Here is a 21,700-nt window from a genome sequence, read left to right on the forward strand (position 1 = left end):
GCCCTGGGTTGCTACCGTCCGAACACTGAGAGCTCGCTGTGTTTTTGTCTTTTTTTTATTATTATTTATCTCCTTACGAAATAATTGTGAATGTATAAGGTAATTGTCGGGTCTGGTGTTACGCTGACAGTATTTTTCAGACTGTTGAATAGTACAGAACACCTATAATAACATAGAACGACTTCAATCATTCCGACACTTGGGCATAATAATGTATCTTTATGGGGTATATCATCCTTACACACAGTTATATGAGGGATAGAAGAACTGGGAGATTATCAGAGAAGGAATACATGGCCACAGACACAGAAATAGCATGGCTCTCCCCGCATTCCTGGGCTGGCAACTGTTCAGACGCCTGTGCCTGTGGGAGAGGTGCTGGCTGTTCCCCTAGTGAGGCCGCGGCTGCTGCTGCTCTGGACTCCTCCTAAAAGAGTGCGTGTCGCTTTAAGTGTGCCGGCTGCCTGTGTGTGAGTCAGTCAGCGCTGCACATGGTACTCACAGCAGAAGCACAGACCCCTTCTTAAAGGGCTCCAGACCCCGAGTGAGAGGGAGCCGAGCAGACATGCATTGCAGGGAGCTGTATGTCCCCTTCCTCCTGTCTTTCCTGCACTCCTCCGTCTTCAGTCTGGAACCCTATGACCTGCTTTATGATAATGGAATAGAGGCTTATTATAGAAATGACTTCCTAAAGGTGGTTTATTATATGGAGATGGCCCTCAGCAGCTTTTCTCAGCTCCGGCAGACTAAGATAAACTGCGGGCTGGGCTGCCAGCAGAGGTTCCCCTTACAACTGACGCCCAATAACTGGGATCTGAGCTTTGCCAATTCTATTCTCCATCGGGCTGCCTGTGTACAGCAGTGTGAGGAGGGCAGCCTGGGGGCACTGTCCAGGCACAAAGTCAGCGAGGACATCAAGAGCGAGTTCTACAGGAGAATTCCCTACAACTTCCTGCAGAGGGCGTACTTTAAGGTAAGACTATAGGATCTGCGATGATATCAGGGTCAAATGAGACATAGGTAATAATGTTAGTATTTAAGTATAATACATGGACAATCATATATAACACATGTCTCACATTAATGGTACTTTTTTTTAAAATATATATATTTTTTAATTTATTTTTTAATCTTTTCCTCTATCTTATTTCATTATTATTTCGTATTATTGCTCCAGTTGTAGTATGCAGTGTCCTCTAACAATGGCTACTCCTTTTGAGACTTTTTCACAGCTCTTGAGGGATGCCAGGTTGTATCTGCCACTGTTCATCAAGGCTTCTAGATAGAAAACTTGTATAAATCAGTTTCACTCTGGAGACGCACCCCTATTACCAACAGGGGGTGCCATTGTTCTCGTAAAAGGGTCAGGGGGCTTTTATAGATATGGTGTTGAGTACGAAAAACAAAACATGGCGTAATTTCAATCGTAAATCTTCTTAATCATGACATTTCCTCCTCCAAATATTGACATCGTTGACAGTTTTTCAAGCTAGAAGGGGTATAGTATGCAACAAGTTATATATTTAAGGTATCACGCCGTTACGTTCGTACTTTCACCATTAAAAAAAAAAAGATGTCAGATCCGCAACAAAATCCATATGTAACACATGCAAGTTTTGCTACAGACTCACTGCAGATTTTCCACAGGTTCCAGGGGGGAAAAATATTGAATTCACACGTGGCATCTTCCACCTTCTATCCAGTGATAAATTGTGCCGCCAAATTTGATGAGATCACTGCAAAGGATGTAAATACGATATAAAAATTGCTCTAGCGCCATGGAATCAAAGCCTATAGAACTGCTGCTCATTAATGTGGCATTGGGTAGGGGGGTCCAGTTGCCGCTGTGACCTCGACATCACCAGACTTCCCTCTCGAATTGGCGCTGTACGTGTCCCAGAATGGTATAGTTTTGAGCACCAATGCGTTAGACGATCTGTAATATAATATCATTTATAAACATCGGCAACATTTTAGAAATAGAGCACCAAAGTGTGTACAATGTCCATGGTGCTGGAAGAGCAAAAAGCTCACAAAGTCTGACAGAGCGTGGAATCCTCTAGGATCCCAGACTCTGCTGTAACGCTGCCATTCTTTGCTACGTTTCTGAAAAAATAGGTATAAAATCGAAATATTATAATCAGTGAGCAGGACGACATTGCACATTCATGCTGCCCTATCTTGAAAATTATGCAGACAATATATTACTATATATATATATATATATATATATATATATATATATATATCATAATAAGTTCTGCCGCATTTTATTATTATTATTATTATTATTATTAATAATTTATTATTGAAGTTACACTTTATTGACTCTTTTGACACAGGTATTTTTCTTTGTCCACATCATTTTCCATTGTAGATAGCCGAATAAGTCAAACGAGAAAAAGAGAGGAACATTCTGATTATGTCATTGTAATTAAATGGTATGTGTCACCAGATGACCTCTGGCATAAAGGGTTAAACCAGCAGGCTAGTGTCTACCTTTTCTGCAAAGAATATAAGAGAGGCGCTGTGGGAGGAGAGCTCTGCCCGATAGTGTCACCATAGTGTCAGTAGTGGCGATGGCGCTCTTGATGCAAGCAGCTCAGTCTTTGGCCTTATTTACACGAACGTGTGCGTTTTGCATGCGTAAAAAACCCAGCGTTTTGCGCGCGTTGCAGTTCCGTGTGTCATCGGTGTTTGGTGCGTGTCTGCGTTATTTTTGCGCGAATGACATCCTTATGTCACGTGGTTTTGTCCTATGCAAAATGAAATGAAGGAGGTGGTTTTCATTTTCTGTTCATTTCTTTAACAACTGTTGCTCGAATCACGCACAGCACACGGATGTGCGTCCGTGTGCTTTCCGTGATTTTCACGCACCCATTGACTTCAATGGGTGCGTGATACGCAAAAAACGCTCAAGTATGGGACATGCAGCGGACACACTCTGCGTGAAAAACACGGACTGTCTGAATGGCCCCATTGACTTACATAGGTCCGTGCGACGCACGTGACGTGAAACACGTTCGTGTAAATGAGCCCTTTTTCTGATAGCCCCAAGGTCGCTTGTGATACTTTTCCCCATAGGGAATAATTGAAGTAGCATTCAAAGTCACTGTGTGTAACCCTTAGGCTGGGTTCGCACTACCTATTTTTAGGCGTAAACGAGGCGTATTATGCCTCGATTTACGGCTGAAAATAGGGCTACAATACGTCGGCAAACATCTGCCCATTCATTTGAATGGGTTTGCCCACGTACTGTGCCGACGACCTGTAATTTACGCGTCGTCGTTTGACAGCTGTCAAACGATGACGCGTAAAATGACTGCCTCGGCAAAGAAGTGCAGGGCACTTCCTTGGACGTAATTTGAGCCGTTTTTCGTTGATTCCAATGAAGAACAGCTCACAATTACGGCCATCAAGGACGCCTCCCAAAATGCGAGTACGAGCCATTACGTCTGAAAATACGGAGCTGGTTTCTTCTGAAAACAGCTCCGTAATTTCTGACGTAAATGCAGTTAGCGTGTGCACATACCCTAACTTTATGAGCATCTTATAGATGCACTTTATTTTAAAGTGTAACTGCCTTATACCTATGGTACTTCAATAGAGAGGACCTAGTGAATGCATCTGTACCCATAAATGGCCCCATGATGTGTGGTAGAAGACGTCTGATGCACGGAAGGGGCTCAGAGGTGTGCCCTGCTCATATATGGACCCTTATGAGCACATCCTTGGAGAAGAGGGGCAGTTAATGAGTACAGAAGCATTCGCCAGGTACTCTCTAATCGAGCATCGGGATGCCCTCAATTCCAGTTTGTCCTATTGATGAATACCCTTCAGGTTAGTAGTAATGATGAGATTGTCTTTTTAATCAGATTTATAGTTCAGCTTAAACACATGAAAATTCTTTAGTAGTTTACGGATCAAAGGGATGTTAGTCATTTTTGCTCGATAATTCATATTTTTTAAGCAGCGGCCTAACAATCACAGTCACAGGAGGTGCAACCACAACTGGGCCGGAGGGGGTCCGCATGGTGCCCGTCCCGGAGCCCTTACTATATGGCAGCAGATACACAATTGTCTTAGGCTGGGTTCCCACGTAGTGTAAACGTTACGGAATTCTGTGCGGAAATTCCACAGCATTTACAGTAGCAGCAAAGTGGATGAGATTTAGAAAATCTCATGCCCATACTGCGGAAAAAAACTGCAGCGTAAACATTAATAAATTGACCTGCGGTGCGGAATTTAAATCCGCAGCATGTCAATTTATGCTTCGTTTTCGTTGACTTTCTGTTGCGAGTTTTCCCCATTGAATTCAATGAGGATGCAAAACCCGCGAAAGAAAGCCAAGCGGTGTGGCTTTTGCGGCTGATTGGCAGCGATTCCGCCGCAAAAATCGTAACTCAGGAAAAAAAAAAAACATTCTTACCCAGAATGCTCTCCTTCCTGCAGTCCGGCCTCTTGGGTTGACGTTTCATTCCACGTGACCACTGCAGCCAATCCCAGACTGCAGAGCCACATGGCCTGCAGCGTCATCGTAGGAGGCCGGACTACGCTCAGAAAAGAGGGAGGGGTTAAGTATGGTCATTTTATTTTCACCCTAGCGCTGTATTCCGCAGCGGAAATTCCATTCGGAAAACTGCACCACAATGTGGTGTGGTTTTTCGGACAGAAGGTGCTGTGGGCTTCAGGTCGGATACGCTATGCAGTTTTTACGCAGCATATCCGACCCATGGGAACCCAGCGTTAGATTCTACAGTAACTTTAATAAATGGCAACTTAAGTTTGACCCCCCTCTATGAGCGGCCTAAGTGTGTGTCCAGTAGGTACAACTTTTATGCCAGTTCTAGAATGATCTGCTGCTAGAGTTGGATAGATTAACATCTGTCATGTCTAATTCTTTGTTCAGATAATGAAGTATTTGATCTTAGAAAAAACGACTTGGATGATGACCACAGACAATTTTCCTGTCTACATTACTTATCCTGATTTACTTTATTAGTATCGGCGCTGAAAGGCTGCGCTGTGTTACCCGGTAACTAACTGCACTTTATATTTGTTCCACGAAAACAGATTTATTACTCAAATAAACATACCCTGCATGCTAAAAGGCTGGTCACTACGACATGAAAGTATCTCGTATTGTTAACGAGGATTGTTTAATCGCTTTAAGATGAGTATGCCGGGTTAGCTGTGTAAATGTCACTGACGGAATCCAAAAAATGCCATCAACTAGGGAGGAAATTATCAGCATTTGTAGCTTTTTTCTGAGTGTTATTTGTACAAACTCTCAGATTCTGTGTCTAGAGATCACAGTGTGTGTCATAAAAAAAGCAAACATAATAAAACAACATAAAATTCCAATTTCAGTTGTTTTATATATCTCTTTCTAAGGGCTCATTCAGACGAGCGTAATCCTCATCCGCGTGCTGTCCGTTGAAATAACTGACAGCACACGGACCCATTTATTTTAATGGGGCTATTTAAACATGCGTGAGTTTTCACGCAGCGAGTTTCCGTTGCGTGAAATGTCACTGCATGTCCTATATTGGTGCGTATATGGGTGCGTGAAAAACACAGACATTCGTGTGCTGTCTGTGTTTCATGCGTCAGTTGTAAAAATATGCAGAGAAATGAAAATGTAAAAAAAATGCTTCCATGGAAGTGAAAAACGCAAGCCACACGCAAAGCACGCTGATGACATACAAAACGCACACTGATGCCATATGCAACGCACACTGATGGCACATGCAAAGCACGCTGATGACATACAAAACGCACACTGATGCCATATGCAACGCACACTGATGGCACACGCAAAGCACGCTGATGGCACACAAAACGCACACTGATGCCATATGCAACGCACACTGATGGCACACGGGCATGAAATGCAAGGAATATGCTCCGTTTTTACGCACGTAAACCGGACACGCTCGTGTGACTGTCACTTGAGATAGATAGGTAAAGCCGCTGTAACAGCTCTCAGAGGGGTTGTCACCCAGCTTTCCTCTATCACCCATTCTAACATCACTGCATAACTTGGCAAATTTTCCATTCTCCATTTTCCAGTACTATTAAATCAGGGTGTCAATCCCTGGTAGGGGGTATGTTCACACACAGTGTTTTCAGACGTAATTCGGGCGTTTTACGCCTCAAATTACGCCTGAAAAAACCGCTTCATTAAGCCTACAAACATCTGCGTGATGCGGCCGGCGCTGCATTAATGAGCGGCACTAAAATTCGGGCGTTTTACGCCTCAAATTACGCCTGAAAAAACCGCTTCATTAAGCCTACAAACATCTGCGTGATGCGGCCGGCGCTGCATTAATGAGCGGCACTAAAGACATGGGGGTGTTTTGCAGTGCGCCTGGAAAAGGAATAATTACGGTAGTGTCTATGTAGCACCACTCCTCTCTATATAATATTTAGGTTGTGACATCAGATTGAAATATTTATACATAAGTATCTGTCCCTTCATAAAACTTGTCCTTGTATAGTAGATGTACAAATGGATTGATGCTGGTGCCAGCTATTGTTTAGTTATGTAGATGTGCCATTTCCCAAATAAAAGGGCATCATTTACACATTTCTATGACCTTTCGGAACTTTCCACATCTTTATTCTCCTACTTGACAACAGAAACACATTGGCTATGGCAGGCTTGGTAATTAGTTTGAAAACTGAAAATACTAAAGTGAATTTGCCTTTTCAAATAAAATTTCACACCAGCAGAACTTAATTCCAGAAGTCTGCCCCATAGTTCAATAATGTTCTGTCTCCCTTCCTTGGGCCAGAATCGCCATTCTTCCTGGATCCCTTGCGGCATGTAAAGCCTCCATAGCGCTCTCTGCTTCATAATTCTGCATATTCAGTACAGGGCTCTGTATAGCTCATTTTAACCTTATTATAAAGGGGTTTTCATAGAGTCGGATGCATTAAGATGCCAGATGTGCAATTTAGACAGTAGTGCGCCACCATTGAAGCTAGCATTTATATTGTTCTACAAATGACTCTCGTTGTCTATGTCCCTCTAGAGCCGCAGTGTCCCCTAAGTCTGGCCATAGTGTGGGTGGTAGTTCATAGGACATCTGCTCCTTAATTATAAGCTGCAACTTCCTCTTTTAAAGACCAGCTTTAAAAACCACTAGGATCATTTTCAGAGAAGACGGAATTCAAGTGATTTTTAAATAGAAAAGTGAGACAGTTCTTATTATTTTAAGACCTTGCTGCAAACTGTGCTGTATTTTTGCTCATTAAAACTGGCCATACATCAGTGGGTTCAGACGGCTGTTTTCTCAACTACTTCTCATTCACCGTTGGTCTGCGAAAGTTGTCATTCTTGACCGCAACGCTATATATTCTCTTGTTTGAATTGTTAAATAGTTTGTCACTATGTAATGTTTGATTTTGTCTGTTCATGTTCCCTCTGAATTGTAAAGTGCTGCGGAATATGTTGGCGCTATATATATATATATATATATATATAAAGATTATTATTATAAGAGAATTGCCGATCGATCTCTGCCTTGATCTGTGGCCTGGTCTGGGCTTCTATTGTTGGGATGCAGATCTGTCATTTGACATGAACCACTTTACAAGACTATAGCCGACAATGACCGGAAAAATACGTCGCAGCAGATATCTGCCTTCGGTTGGCATCTGTCAAACGTGTTCATGTCCCAAAAAAGGTTCAGACGGTGAAAATGGTCTAAATCGATCTAAAATCTCCAGTGTATGGGAAGCTTAAGCCTCTCACCGCAAGCTTTAAATAAGGCTATTCTGAATACTCTTGTAATATAATGCAATACATACCCTAAATTTTTCTTAATTATAACTGCATTATGTATTATTAACACTTTAATTACGCTGATTGCATGATAGTTAACAAAATAGCCACACAATGGTGGTAACACAGCTGGCCATACACATTAGTTCAAAGTCAGCGGAACCCGGTTTCGGAGGGATCAGTTGACTATCTGATGTTCTGATGTGTATGGCAGCCTCCCATGTGTCCCTTGATAGAAGAAGGGTCAGGGGAAAGAAGGAATTCAACATGGCGATCCTTTGTTGCTGTCGGAGACAAGCCGCTGCCAGGTGCATTCCCTCTCCCTATTAAAATATACATGCACGCTTGGCCGACTCGAGCGTGCAAGTTTTATGGGGAACCAACAGATTTCTAATGTGTAAAGGTCAACCTTGTCACCAGAATGTATCTGGGGGACCTAGATTTTGGTCTGAAAGTTATTTATTCCATGCCAAATTTCAGGGCCATTAAGTTTTATCTCTTCTCATTTTAGATGCGTTAATTTCCAGCCTTTATACTATGAGCATATAACTATTACCAATACAATGGTAAAAATGAAAGGTCTGCCAGCATTACTATAGCATTTATTATGTTGTTGTTGTTTCTTTTTCAGTTCACTTTTTTGGTTGGTTTGTGCATCTAAACACATTCCTTGTCTATGGCTACAGGTGTTGTTACCTGTTAGCAGTGTAAATCTAGTGTAAATCTTTAAAGTCCATTTGGGTGTTTGCTGCTGAGACAAACATGATCCTGTTTTCTGTTATTTCCCACTGAACCAAAATAGTAAGAACTTATTGCACTTGTTGGTGCAGTATACACAAGTTCTCCAAAAACTGGCTTGTTCGCACTCTAATTGTAACTGATGTTACCCCTTTTCACTGACAGTCTTACAAAAAGACTCCTATTCATACTGTACATTACTGATCCATTCTTCACCCAATATTTCTCTCCATCTTGGCCAGATACCGAGAAGGGCAGCAAGTAAAATCCAAAAGCCCTTTTCGCTTTGCACTCCAGGCATAAGATTTAGATATATGGTTGTTTTCCTTCCACACATGTTATGTAACTGTTTGCAAAGATGTATTCAACTAAATGTCTGAAATCTAGATATTCTGATGTCAATGTTTTTTTACTGTGTATAATAGGATGGCGGCCTACACTTTTTTTTACAGAGAAGAAACCGTAACCTGGCGTAAACCTGTCAGATATACATTATGACAAAAGGACACTCTTCTGGGTATACTGGTCCTTACAAATCTTTGAGGTTTTTTCCAATGTTTTGGTTTTTATAGGGGTTCTTCGGGACTTTTATATCGATTTCCTATATTTAGGATAGGTCATCAACATCTGATTGGTAGGGGGACGACTTCTGGCACCACCACCATTCAGCTGACTGATGGGGCCGTGATGACAAGCGCTGCTGCCTCTTCATAGTTCACCAGGCATAGCACCATACACTTCTGCAATCCCAGACATACCTGCTACAGAAGTGTCAGCTGATCGGCAGGGGTGTCGGGAGTCGGACCCCACCATACTGATATTGAAAAAGATATTCTAGAGATAGGCCATTGATATAAAAGTCACGGAGAACCCTTTAACACGGCTTCTAAATAGCAAACAATATATTATTAACTTTTGCTCTTAAAAAAAATGTCTCACCTTTTTTGTTTCTTTATGCTGATTATCTTCCTTAAAAATCTATTTTCTTGTCTTTTGTATCTTGCAAATATTTCCTTTACCGTTTGTACTGGTAAAACTACCACCCACTGAAAAAGTACTCCAAATGTTTGTCACTTTTAGGCCATGTGTTTCACACGCTAAGTGTCACAATGGCTTTTATAAACAGGCAAATATTTATTTAGTGGCCATGCATAGCACAAACAACTGCCTCCCAGGATCTTAGGAGTGTACTTTTTGGTACAAATAGAAATGTTATTATTTGTTTTTGCGGCAGAGGGGGAAAGTTGGGAACATATCTTCATTGCATGTTTATTAAATCAAATAATTGTTATATATACAATGAAGCCTCTTTGAGGAACACCCAAAATTGCAGTGAAAAATGGTCTTGTAGAGGGCTGGTCATCTCAAAGAAGATTGCCAATATACATAGGATATAAAGGTATTGGAAATCAGTCATGAAAATCTGGTCTAGTTTAGTGTTGGCCTTCTCAAAGCAATGAACTTTTGGAGAGGTTTGGCTGTATAAGTCTTAGGCTGGGTTCACACGAGCATGTTCGGTCCGTAAAGGACGGAACGTATTTCGGCCGGAAGTCCTGGACCGAACACACTGCAGGGAGCCTGGCTCCTAGCATCATAGTTATGTACGATGCTAGGAGTCCCTGCCTCTCTGCAGGACAACTGTCCCGTACTGTAATCATGTTTTCAGTACGGGACAGTAGTTCCACGGAGAGGCAGGGACTCCTAGCATCGTACATAACTATGATGGTAGGAGCCCGGCTCCCTGCACTGTGTTCGGTCCGGGACTTGCGGCTGAAATACGTTCCGTCCATTACGGATGTAATATGCTCGTGTGAACCCAGTCTTATTTAGCATGCTCTAATATAAGATCTAGTGGCGTACAAAATGCAAATTTCCATACATTTTATAGACTTCTATATGTTCATGTTATTGGATAGTAGCTTAGTTTAGCATTCTCTCTTTCAGCTCCCCCATGGTGTGCATTTGGAAAGGGTTTCCCAGCTGCTATCTTTCCATTTTAATGACCTTTTTTTCCTATTTGTTTGTAGGATGATGCATTTTTATGTTGGAGTTATGTTCCTTGGAATGAGTTTATTGCGAGTACATCCTGTGCAGCCTGGGTTCAGTCGCCTGAATTCTCTGTACTGGCTGCTGGGCATAAACAAGGGTCTTTAAGTTCCTGGTGACAAATCCCCTACATGGTACTTTTCAACTATTTCTCAAGGGAACATCTGGTATATCAACTAAAATATAGACTGATGTAATGGGAACTTTTCTGATAAAAAGAAAAAAAATCTACTTTTAGTAAGCAGAAATGCTTTTTCCTTCCTACTACTAATCCTTTTATACTTTGCTATGTTGTGTAACATGCTTTTGGCATATTTCTTTGCAGTTACTGAGATATGTACAGGGCCTTTAAATCCTCATAAAACAATTTGGGTACTATAAGCAATGATATTTTTCTATTCAGTGTTGGGGGTGTTAGGGCATTAAAAAAAACCATAGTTGGGCATATTGCTATAAATGTTTAGAGGGGTCTACATTATGAATTTTCATGCCACCGTCGAGTATCTATTTTAATGGCTAGGTTGAATAGTGCAGGACACTACTTGGGTAACCACACAAATGATATGTTTAAATTTAGCTGCCAAAGAACCATAGACTTCAGAGAGTTTCCGGGCGTTTTCACTTACTGCCCCCCTCAATCTTAACGGCTGTGCCTGTTCATGTAGCTGGCAATACACCAAGGCAATAATTTGGGCCTGTCAGCATCCAGCTGGTGTTGAGTGCGGAGTCAGTACCAGTGCTGGAACATGTTGTAGACTCGCCCATTCCACATCTCTTGTTAAATTCACATTGCTGGGATTATCCTTACTGGCATGTGACGATAACAATATCAAGAAGAGCATTTTCCATATTCCAAATTGTTTTTATAGTATAGGAAAGATTCTTATTTGCTTCATCCTACGGTAGTACTTGTGAAGCTAACCCATGACTCATCCACCTCTAACTATATTTATATGGAACACTTCATCCATGTATAATATTGTTTTTTTACTGTCTATGCTACTAGTGAATTGGTCAAAAAACAGCGTATGAGCAATAAAACTGCGATGCTGCATTTATTCTACCGTATGAACCATGGCGCAGCTGATGCGATGTATGTAGTCGTTTGTCCAAAATAGTGTAATGTAACATAGACTGCAGAACGGCGACCAAAGTCCGCAAATTATAGGATTTCCGTATTTTGTTTCAAAGAAAATATTGTAAAACTGTAATGAACGGGGTAGGGAAAACGGACAAGTGAGCCCTAATCTACCCGCCACTCTGTCCCTGCCTACTTGCAACGACCCACCCTAGGCGACGGGGTACAACTGGGCGGCGGTCCCTACACTCAGTAAGTGCACGAGACAAACAGACAAGGGTACACAAAGCAAAGGGAAATGGGGCAGTTGCCCACGGCAACACCGTGAGCAACAAGAGTGGTGAACGAGCCGAGTTAAACCAGGAGTGCACGAGGTACCAAACGCAGAGCAGGAGAGTAGTCAGAAAGCCAGGGTCAGTATGGAGCAGGATCAAATAGATAGAAGCTGTAGCTGGGCCAGGAAACCACACGAGAAGAATCACAAGCAAAGGAGGAACAGGAAAGGCAGGTATAAATAGACAGGGGGCGGGAGCTAGCTCCGTCTGGCCAGGCTGCGATAGGCTCTCCCACTCCTAAGCCTGCCATCCTGAGTGGTGGAAGATGGAGTCAGTCTCAGAGACATAGACTCAGGTGCAGACTGATTACCTATGGGCGTATACACAGAAGTTGTGCCTGGCAGATCCTTTTCAAAAACCAATAATTGTTTTGAAGATGAATATGGAGTATGCAGATTCCAAAAATCAAACATTGTCTTTGAAGATTAAAGGACACCCAAGCGTTTCTGTCAACCGTGGCTTTTAACTTTTTTTTTTTTAAATCTGTAATAAATATAATGAGCTCTTTATTTAAAATTGAGTGTTTTTGTCAGCATTTCTAATAAGCAAAGCAACCAGAATATGGTAAAAATCCTTCCGTCCATCAGGTCCAAAGTCAGTTTTGATACAAAATAATCAGATAGTTTGAAAGGCATCGGGGGAATATTTGTGCATCAAGAATGTGTGCGACTCAGATTGGATGAAATTTTACTTGCACCCTTTCACTGTTGAATGGGACTTCATCACCCCAGAACGTGGATTTTTTTAATGATATATTTAATCAACCTGCACTTTAATATGAAACATCAGATTTATTTCTCAAAAAAAAATTGCAACTCACAATACTTTGTATTTTAATAAAACAAGCAATACAGTTAATGTTAGAAAAAATTGACATATTCATTAGAGTGAGCTGTTTCTTATCCCAACAGGTTCACGTTGGAGACGTCTGTAGATTCACTTTGTGCTGACACGGTACAGTTCTTATCACAAGCTAATTAAAAAAATGTATCTGCCCACACTGCCAATCATAATTGTTTTTCCATGCTGTTCACTTGTGATTGGCTAGCTGGGAAGCTATATGTTACGATGCTCTTTTAGGCCTAATGCACACAACCGGGCAGTATTTACGGTCAGTAAAGACTTGACGGAGGGGGCCGCGGATTGTCATCCGGATTTGCGGACCGTACTCACAGTAATAAGTATAGGAGCAAGGTCCGCAAATGCGAAAAATAGGACATGTCCTATCTTTTGTAGCTCATTTCTACGGCCTGGACACACACCCGTAAATATACGGGAAGGTGTCCGTTGCCGATAGAAAGTAATGCATCATTATTTTAAAAACGTATGTGCATGATGCTTTACTGGTAAGGTAGTATGCTATAGTCAGCAGATGGAGGTCTGAATAGCCGGATATATGTTTATACTAGGCTCTAGTGACAAGTTCTTTGAGATTGAAGAGGGATCTTACTATGGATAAGGGTTTAATGTAAATTGAATATGTTACTATAGTGGATTACTTTCAATATATAAACCGAAATTCCAACTTTTTCTAATGATATAACATACATATGCGTTTAAATGAACAGTCTTTTTTGAGCATGTTCCAAAAAAGTAGCAGCATGTGTGAGTCTAGCTGGAGATAAGCAATCTGCACAGGAAATGTACAGGCACTGGATATTTTTCTTATCTCTTCTCCTTGTGTAACTGATGGAAACAGAACTGTTCAGCGTGACTCATGGCAAGGGAAGCTCATTTTTTTTGGAGCACCATTTTCTAATATCCGTTTTTGTAATATCGAGTGTATTCTTAAACTCTTGTTTTTTTACAGCGGGATCTGTGTGATCCTAATGCCACAGACTGCCATATTAATACAGTGTACCAAATGTGTGCCACAAACCTTTCCGGTTTTCCAGCCGTGTTTCTTCCTCACAATGCAAATTTAAACCAAACTTTCAGGTGAGTGCTTAGCATAGCTGATCCTTTCACATCTTCCATCCTTCTTCTGATATACTTTAATATTAGATATGTGAACTGCGATATGAACAGTTTCCAAATGTAATAATATTATTGGAATTTCTTACTTGACATGCAAGCACTGTTAGCAGAGTACAGGAACCATTTATGGCAGACTGTGTTCCTCATGTTGTGTGTGAGCGGTCCATTCACAGAATATGCCATTTGGTAGGGCAGCATTGGCAAATCTTTTTTCCTAGACATCAGCCTTACTCTAATATTGTAATCAATCCCACTGGTGGAGATATTCCTCTAAAAACCAATGACACACATGTACTAAGACTGTCGTTTTATACGTCGCTCTTAGTCAGTAGCCCGTAACATAAAGATGCAATTAATTTATTGCCTCCTAATAATTTAGTCACATCTTCTGCTGTCGGTGAAATCTACAGCAGCTCCGAGCTGCAGTTGATTTTTCACTAGAAATTAAGCCACTTTCTGGCGTAAAATGTGAAAAATCTGCAGTGGTGGGCACGCCTCCTTTTTAACTAACACCCCATGTTTGGAAATGTTGCTTCATGTGCATATATATATATAACAGATAAACTGATTAACACGTTCTGTTATGCCTGCCATTATTAGTTGTCACAGAAAACTCATCCCTTTGGGCTCATGGGATGGAGCCTGTACGGTTTATTAGTACGGAGCTGTACAGCCTCTGCTTACTACTGTACAGGCTCCATCGGACTCTGTAGGATCGGAGGTATGCTCCCCTAGAAGCATTTTTTTCTAGGAGAGAAAAGCTCTGTACATATGGACTCCGATATAACATGTCACATTTTATTTTGTCGGATTTGTATTAAAGGAGGCACAGAGGTACAATAGAGGGCCCGTGCACCTAAATGGAATCCCTATTATAGCCCCATGTAACTGAACTATAAAAGGGATGTGTGCATAATTTTGGGTTTCACATACCTGGTGTAAAGGATCTGCCAGGCACAGCTTCTGTGTCAACGCTCATAGGTAATCAGTCTGCACCTGCTTCTTTGTCTGTGAGACTGACTCCATCTTCCACCACTCAGGATGGCAGGCTTAGGAGTGGGAGAGCCTATCACAGCCTGGCCAGACGGAGCTAGCTCCCGCCCTCTGTCTATTTATACCTGCCTTTCCTGTTCCTCCTTTGCTTGTGATTCTTCTCGTTTGGTTTCCTGGCCCTGCTGCAGCTTCTTGAACTATTTGTCCCTGCTTCATACTGACCCTGGCTTACTGACTACTCTCCTGCTCTGCGTTTGGTACCTCGTACACTCCTGGTTTGACTCGGCTCGTTCACCACTCTTGTTGCTCACAGTGTTGCCGTGGGCAACTTCCCCATTTCCCTTAGCTTCTTTGTACCCTTGTCTGTTTGTCTGTCGTGCACTTATTGAGCGTAGGGACCGTCGCCCAGTTGTACCCCATCTCCTAGGGCGGGTCGTTGCAAGTAGGCAGGGACAGAGTGGCGGGTAGATTAGGGTTCACTTGTCCGTTTTCCCTACCCCGTTCATTACATAATCAAGATGCCAGACTTAAATCAAGGTTATAAAAAATGTATTTCCTTTTAATGGTAAAATTGGTGCATGTAATCCACTCTTTTTATATAATCATTTGCAATAAAATCGGTCATTGTGATAGTCCAAACGCAAATCAAATGTTTGCAAAACTTTGCTATCCATGGTAACAAATATCATGGGGATTATATCTTTTTCCTTCAAGCTTTTAATATTTTTCAGTTTATGTATGTGATCATAGTAGATTGCACGTGATTTGTCAGTGAACCAAGTCTTTTTATTGCAGGTGAACTTAAAAGGACTGCATTACAACAGGCTGTTTCTTATTAGATTTGTATGTGATGAGTTTAGGAAATACAAATTAAACTTGGTTTCCAAGAAATAATACAAGCTCCAAATTAAGAACAACTGTTCCGTTGCACAACTTTGTGGAAAGAAAATGCATTTAGTATTGTGTCTTCCAGATGGCTCTGCATTACCCACACAATAGACGTCTAATTAGAAATCACTCATATGTAATTAGGCATAGACCAGCAGTGACACTTTCCTGCCAACATAAATTCTGAAGAATTAGGACATTTAAATCATAGCATTTAATTAAGAAAATTGGCATAGCGTTCATTCATTTTACTCGGCATCCCTGCTAGCTGTATATAATGTCTCCTACTAAGTTATCCTCCTTAGCTAAAAACTTGTATTTTCACAAAGAGTGATGCCAGAGGCCTTGCTCGCAGAATTGTATAACCTGGAAGTATTATTTGTCTGTCTCATTACCATGCATACAAAAGAGTGGACACAAGTCACATGAAGCCAGAAAAATACTTCAGTTGGATGGCTGACCGGGATGTGCTGATTTTTATAACCTAAATAGATAATATTCTGAAAAATAAAATCGTCTATAGACCGCGAATCAAAGCCTCCAGAGTGCAATATTTCGACCAATTTGTAAATTATTAGGGGTGATGGATAAAAGTCATTCAGATATAGTATTCCAGAATATTTCCTCATATGATTTTATAGTACGGCAGATTTTTTTTTGTTGGATTTATAACCCAGGATTGCCCAAGCCCAGGATCATTATTAATTTCATAATAGCTTTATCTCTTGTATAATAGTCATTGTAGATTAGTGTAGCTCCAGCTTGACTTCTGCAATTCTACATAAAGTAAATGAGGTTTTTCTTCTGTGGCTTTGTCATGCACTCTTCAAACAGTGGTTAAGGGCAACTTCGACCGGAGTTTTGGACTATAAAACTAGTAGAGGGTTTTTACCAAGCCATGAGCCTCTGTTACTTTCCAATACAATACTGGTTGTATGTAAAAAAAAATCTTGGCCCATCATTTAGATTTTTCTGAAAGCATATTTGTTATTTACTTTCCAACTCAAGTTTTTTTCTCTCCGGTTGGAAGAAAAAAGCTGGAAGGAAAACGATCCCAAACACTGACCCGAGCGTTTTCGATGGTGTCAGTTTTGTGTTCAGCAGCATCAGCTTTGCGCTGGACGTTTTCACGAGCTGAACAGAGAAAAGTTGCATGCCATGTTTCTCTGTGCAGCTTTGGATACCAAAAAGGTGCGCAAAGTGCAAACATTTTCCATCAGTTTAATCCGGACCAGGAAAAAAATTAAATGGCCAATATATGTGAACTCCCCATAACAGAATGCAACTCAGTTAGTCCTATTAGTTCACATAGAAATAGCTAGGCCTATGCAGGTAGGGAACTCCAATAACAGGAGCACGTAATCTTCAAATTCCAGACACTTTAAATATGTCATTACGCTGTATTTTCTCTTAAGTAATACTTTAATTTTACATGTCTGAATATAGTTCTTTAAAACCAAATACCATGGGATAATTATGAGGAATGTAGATATCTGCCTTGAGGAGTTTGTGATAACCGGTTTGTCCTTAATATATGAGGAGGGAACTATTAGGCCTCATTCAGATGAGCATAAAACTTGTCCGTGTGCTGTGCATGGAAATCACGCACAGCACACGGACCCATTGATTTCAATGAGACCGTTCAAATATGCAGGAGTTTTCACGCAGCGGGAGTCCGCTGCGTGAAACTCGCTGCATGTCCTAGATTGGTGCGTTTTTACGCACCTACGCGCCCATTGAAGTCAATGGCTTAGTGAAAACCATGCACAGAAATTCCATTAAAAAAAATAAAAAAATAAATGTGCTTTGCGGGTGCGTGAAAAACACATGCCACTCGCAAAGCACAGATGCAATAATGCAACGCACATGGACCAGATTTACACACATTTTTTACGTGCGTAAATCTATCACGCTTCTGTTAATGTAGCCTTCTTCCATAGTTTATGAAATTTCTTTCTTCCGGTTTCATCTGTGGAACTTTAAATAACTGTTATTTAGTAGATATATCAGTACCCGCATATAATGCTAAACAACAGAAAGCCGCCACTGTATGTTTTGCCTCAATAAACACATAATGATGTCACAGTACAGGGAAAATGCAGTAATGTCACAATACAGGATTAATGCAAAATGAGGTTCTGCATAAAAGAGGAATTGCATAAAGCAGGGGCACAACAATTAACCGTGGGGCACTGCAGCAAAACTTGGAACCAGGTCCCATTCAGTTTTCCACAATCCCTTTCCATCATCCATAGTCCTCACTAATTGTACCGTATCTATGGGTGCAAATGGGCCCATATTACCTGCTGTGCCTGCTAAGATTGCAGTTATTCTCATGAATATACCTGCTATTCCATTTTATATTTTAGTGTACCTTTGAGAAAAGCTCTGCAGTTGATACTTGCGGAATAAGGGTCTGTTAACACCTGAGTTTGGTGTTTCCGTTGTTCTCCGTTATAGTAGCAGTACAACGAAAATACCAGAAGTGCCGAATCCATTGCATTACGGACACCAACAGCACCCAAAGTTTAATAAGTTCTGTTTCTGTCATGGTGCCTGTCATTTCGCCAGACAAAATAGAGCAAAACAGGTGAATCTGTGGAGAAAGCTCCTGATGGACCCTCCAACGCATATGAGTATGATCTACACTACAATATAGTCCTGTCCAAAAGTTTTAAGACTGACACAAACTTTGGTTTTCACACAGTTTGCTGATTCAGTGTTTTTACATCTTTTAGTCAGATGTTTCTATGGTATACTGAAGTACAATTGTAAGCATTTTATATGTTTTTAAACTTTTATTGGCAATTACATCAAGTTTAGGCAAAGACTCAATATTTACAGTGATGAACCTGCTTTTTCAAAACTTTAGCAACTTGCCCTGGCATGCTGGATATCAGCTTCCGGGCCAAACCCTGACTGATGCCAGTTCTTTCTTGCCTAATCAGTGCTAGTAGTTTATCACAATTTCTGTATTTTTGTTTGTCCACCCTCTTTTTAAGGATTGTCCACAGGTTCTCAATGGGATCTGGGGAGTTTCCTGGCCATGGATCCAAAATTTCTATCTTTCTTTCACCGAGCCACTTAGTTATCACTTTTGCCTTGTGACCTGGTGCTTCATCATGCTGGAAAAAGCATTGTTCATCACCAAATTGCTCCTGGATTGTTGGGAGAAGTTGCTATTAGAGGATGTTTAGATACCATTCTTTATTCATGGAAGTATTCTTAGGCAAAATTGTGTGTGAGCCCACTCCCTTGGATGAAAAGCAACTCCACACATGAATGGTCTCAGGATTCTTTACTGTTGGCATGACACAGAACACATGGTAGCGCTTACCTTTTCTTCTCTGGACAATCATTCTTCCAGATGTCCTAAACAGTCTGAAGGGGGCTTCATCAGAGAAAACAACTTTACCCCAGTCCTCTGCAGTCCAATCCCTGTACTTCTGCAGAATGTCAGTCTGTTCTTCATAGGTTTTTTTTAGACTAGTGGCTTCTTTGCTGCCCTTCTTGACACTAGGCCAGACTCAAAAAAGCCTTCGCCTCACTGTGAGTGCAGATACACTGACACCTGCCATTCTTTATTCATGGAAGTGTTCTTCGGCAAAAGTGTGAGTGGGCCCACTCTCTTGGATGAAAAGCAATCCCACACATGAATGGTCTCAGAATGCTTTACTGTTGACATGACACAGGACTCATGGTAGCGCTCACCTTTTCTTCTCCGGACAGTCCGCAAACTCTGCACTGGTGTTGAACCAATCACGTAGCTGAATCCTCTTTAGGAGACGGTCCTGACCCTTGCTGGACTTTCTTGTGCTTCCTGAAGCCTTCACAGCAATTGAACCTCTCTCCTTGAACATCTTAATCATCCGATAAGTGGTTGATCTAGAGGCAATCTTACAAGCAGCCTGTAAAGCCCTTTTGATGCAAAGCAATAATGACTGCACATGTTTCCTTGGAGGTAACCCTGGTTAACAGAAGATGACAATGATTTCAAGCACCATCCCATTTTTAAAGCAACCAGTCTGCTCTTATAATTGATCAGCATGGCAGAGTGATATCAGCTGCCTTGTCCTCATAAACAGTTTCTCCTGAGCTAATGAGAAGATCACTGAAATCGTGTTATCAGGTTATTTTGTGGCAGAGCTGAAATGCAGTGGAAATGGGTTTTGTTTTATTAAGTTCATTTTCATGGCAAGGAATGACTTTGCAATTAATTGCAATTTATCTGATCACTCTTCATAACAATCTAGAGTTAAAAGCAAATAGCCAAAATTTGTGTCAGTCTCAAAATTTTGGGCCAGGACTGTACAGAAAACTAAGACATCAAGGAATACACTGTACTGTACATACTTTTGCTATAGGTAGCATTGAAAGATATTTTCATAAATTCTTACAGTTATTTTCTTGATTTAAAGGAAGGGGTATTCCCAACTCACACAGTTATGGCATATCCACAGGATATGAGATCAATGTGTGATCAGTGTGGGTACCACCTCTCGGTCCCCCACCTATGTGGAGAATGACGGTACTCCGACCTCCAGCCTGCCTAGTGGGGCGGAGTATGAGTACAAAAGTGACTGTGCTTTTTCCATTCAGTTCAACGGGAGTTACAGAAACAGCCGAGTTCACTCTCCACTCATTCTTTAACTGGATGTGCGGCCGCTTCACCCAGTGCGGGTCCCAGAGGAGGGACCTGCACCCATCACACATTTTTGGCATATCCTGTGGCTATGCCATAAATACATGAGTTGGGAATATCCCTTTGAACTAACGCAATGGAAAGCCCAAACCTAAACTTTTTTTGTTCAGTAGACTTCACAGAATTTTTAGAGCGTTAAATTGCAGGAAAGGGACCATTTGCACTTGCAGTGTAAATGTTGTTTTTCCTTTGTGCAACACATAAGCAGTGTATCTAGATCCAAGTTCTGGTCTGGTAAGATTACTGGCTCTTCTCTCCTTCCTCCAGTTAGTGGAAAATCAGTAAATCATCAAACACCAGTTACATAATGCAAAAAACAAATGCACATTCCATAGTATTCAGACTCTATTCTCATCAGTAGAAATGTTGCTTTTTTTTTTTAATGTTAAATTTGACATGATCTAACAAACTTAGACTTGAGACCTTTATATATATCATATTGATATTAGATGAATTTAAAATGACGATGAACCTTAGGCCTCATTTACACGAGCATAATATACGCGCGTGCGAGGCGCGTGCTTTTCACGCGTGTCGTACGCACCTATATTACTCTATGGGGCAGTTTAGACGATGCGTGAATTTTGCGCAGCGTGAGGGCGTTGCGTAAAACTCACGACATGTTCTATAATCGTGCGTTTTTCGCGCATCCACGCACCCATTGAAGTCAATGGATGCGTGAAAACCACGCATGCCGCACGGAAGCACTTCCGTGCGAACTGCGTGATTCGCGCAAGAGCTGTCAAAAGGATGAATGTAAACAGAAAAGCACCACGTGCTTTTCTGTTTACAAACATCCAAACGGAGTGTCAAATTAGAGATGAGCGCACCGAACTTCACCGGGTTCGGCCGAACTCGTTTTGACCGAACCCGGCAAAAAATGTTCGGGTACGCGACGTCAGGAGACAGTCACTGCCCACGGTGCTGAAAGACTTAAACCGTTTCAGCACCATGGACAGTGACTTTCGATCACAATATACATATACGTGTAAAAAAAAACAGAAGTTCGGACTTACCGATAAGTCCCAGCTCCTTCCTCCAGTCCGACCTCCCGGGATGACAGTTCAGTCCAAGTGACAGCTCCAGCCAATCACAGGCCAAGCACAGGCTGCAGCCAATCACCGGCTGCAGCGGTCTCATGGACTGCCGTGTCA

The 21,700-nt window shown here is 41.4% G+C and overlaps 1 protein-coding gene across 2 annotated transcripts in view; it reads left to right on the forward strand.

Moving 5' to 3' along the window:
* The first annotated feature begins 448 nt into the window (after positions 1–448).
* Positions 449–21,700, forward strand: part of P3H2 (prolyl 3-hydroxylase 2) — a 134,148-nt gene continuing 112,896 nt past the window's right edge. Inside the window, exons 1-2 of one of the 2 annotated variants that reach the window (XM_075861790.1) lie at positions 911–973; positions 13,797–13,924. Coding sequence is in view for 1 of the 2 variants with exons in the window: in XM_075861789.1 (XP_075717904.1) it covers positions 566–973 (408 nt within the window). In the remaining variant the exon portion in view is untranslated. Of the gene's footprint in view, positions 974–13,796; positions 13,925–21,700 lie in introns of both variants that reach the window. The other variant, XM_075861789.1, reaches the window with a different exon arrangement.

Source organism: Rhinoderma darwinii, chromosome 4 (assembly GCF_050947455.1).
Source record: "Rhinoderma darwinii isolate aRhiDar2 chromosome 4, aRhiDar2.hap1, whole genome shotgun sequence".
NCBI lineage: Eukaryota > Metazoa > Chordata > Amphibia > Anura > Rhinodermatidae > Rhinoderma > Rhinoderma darwinii.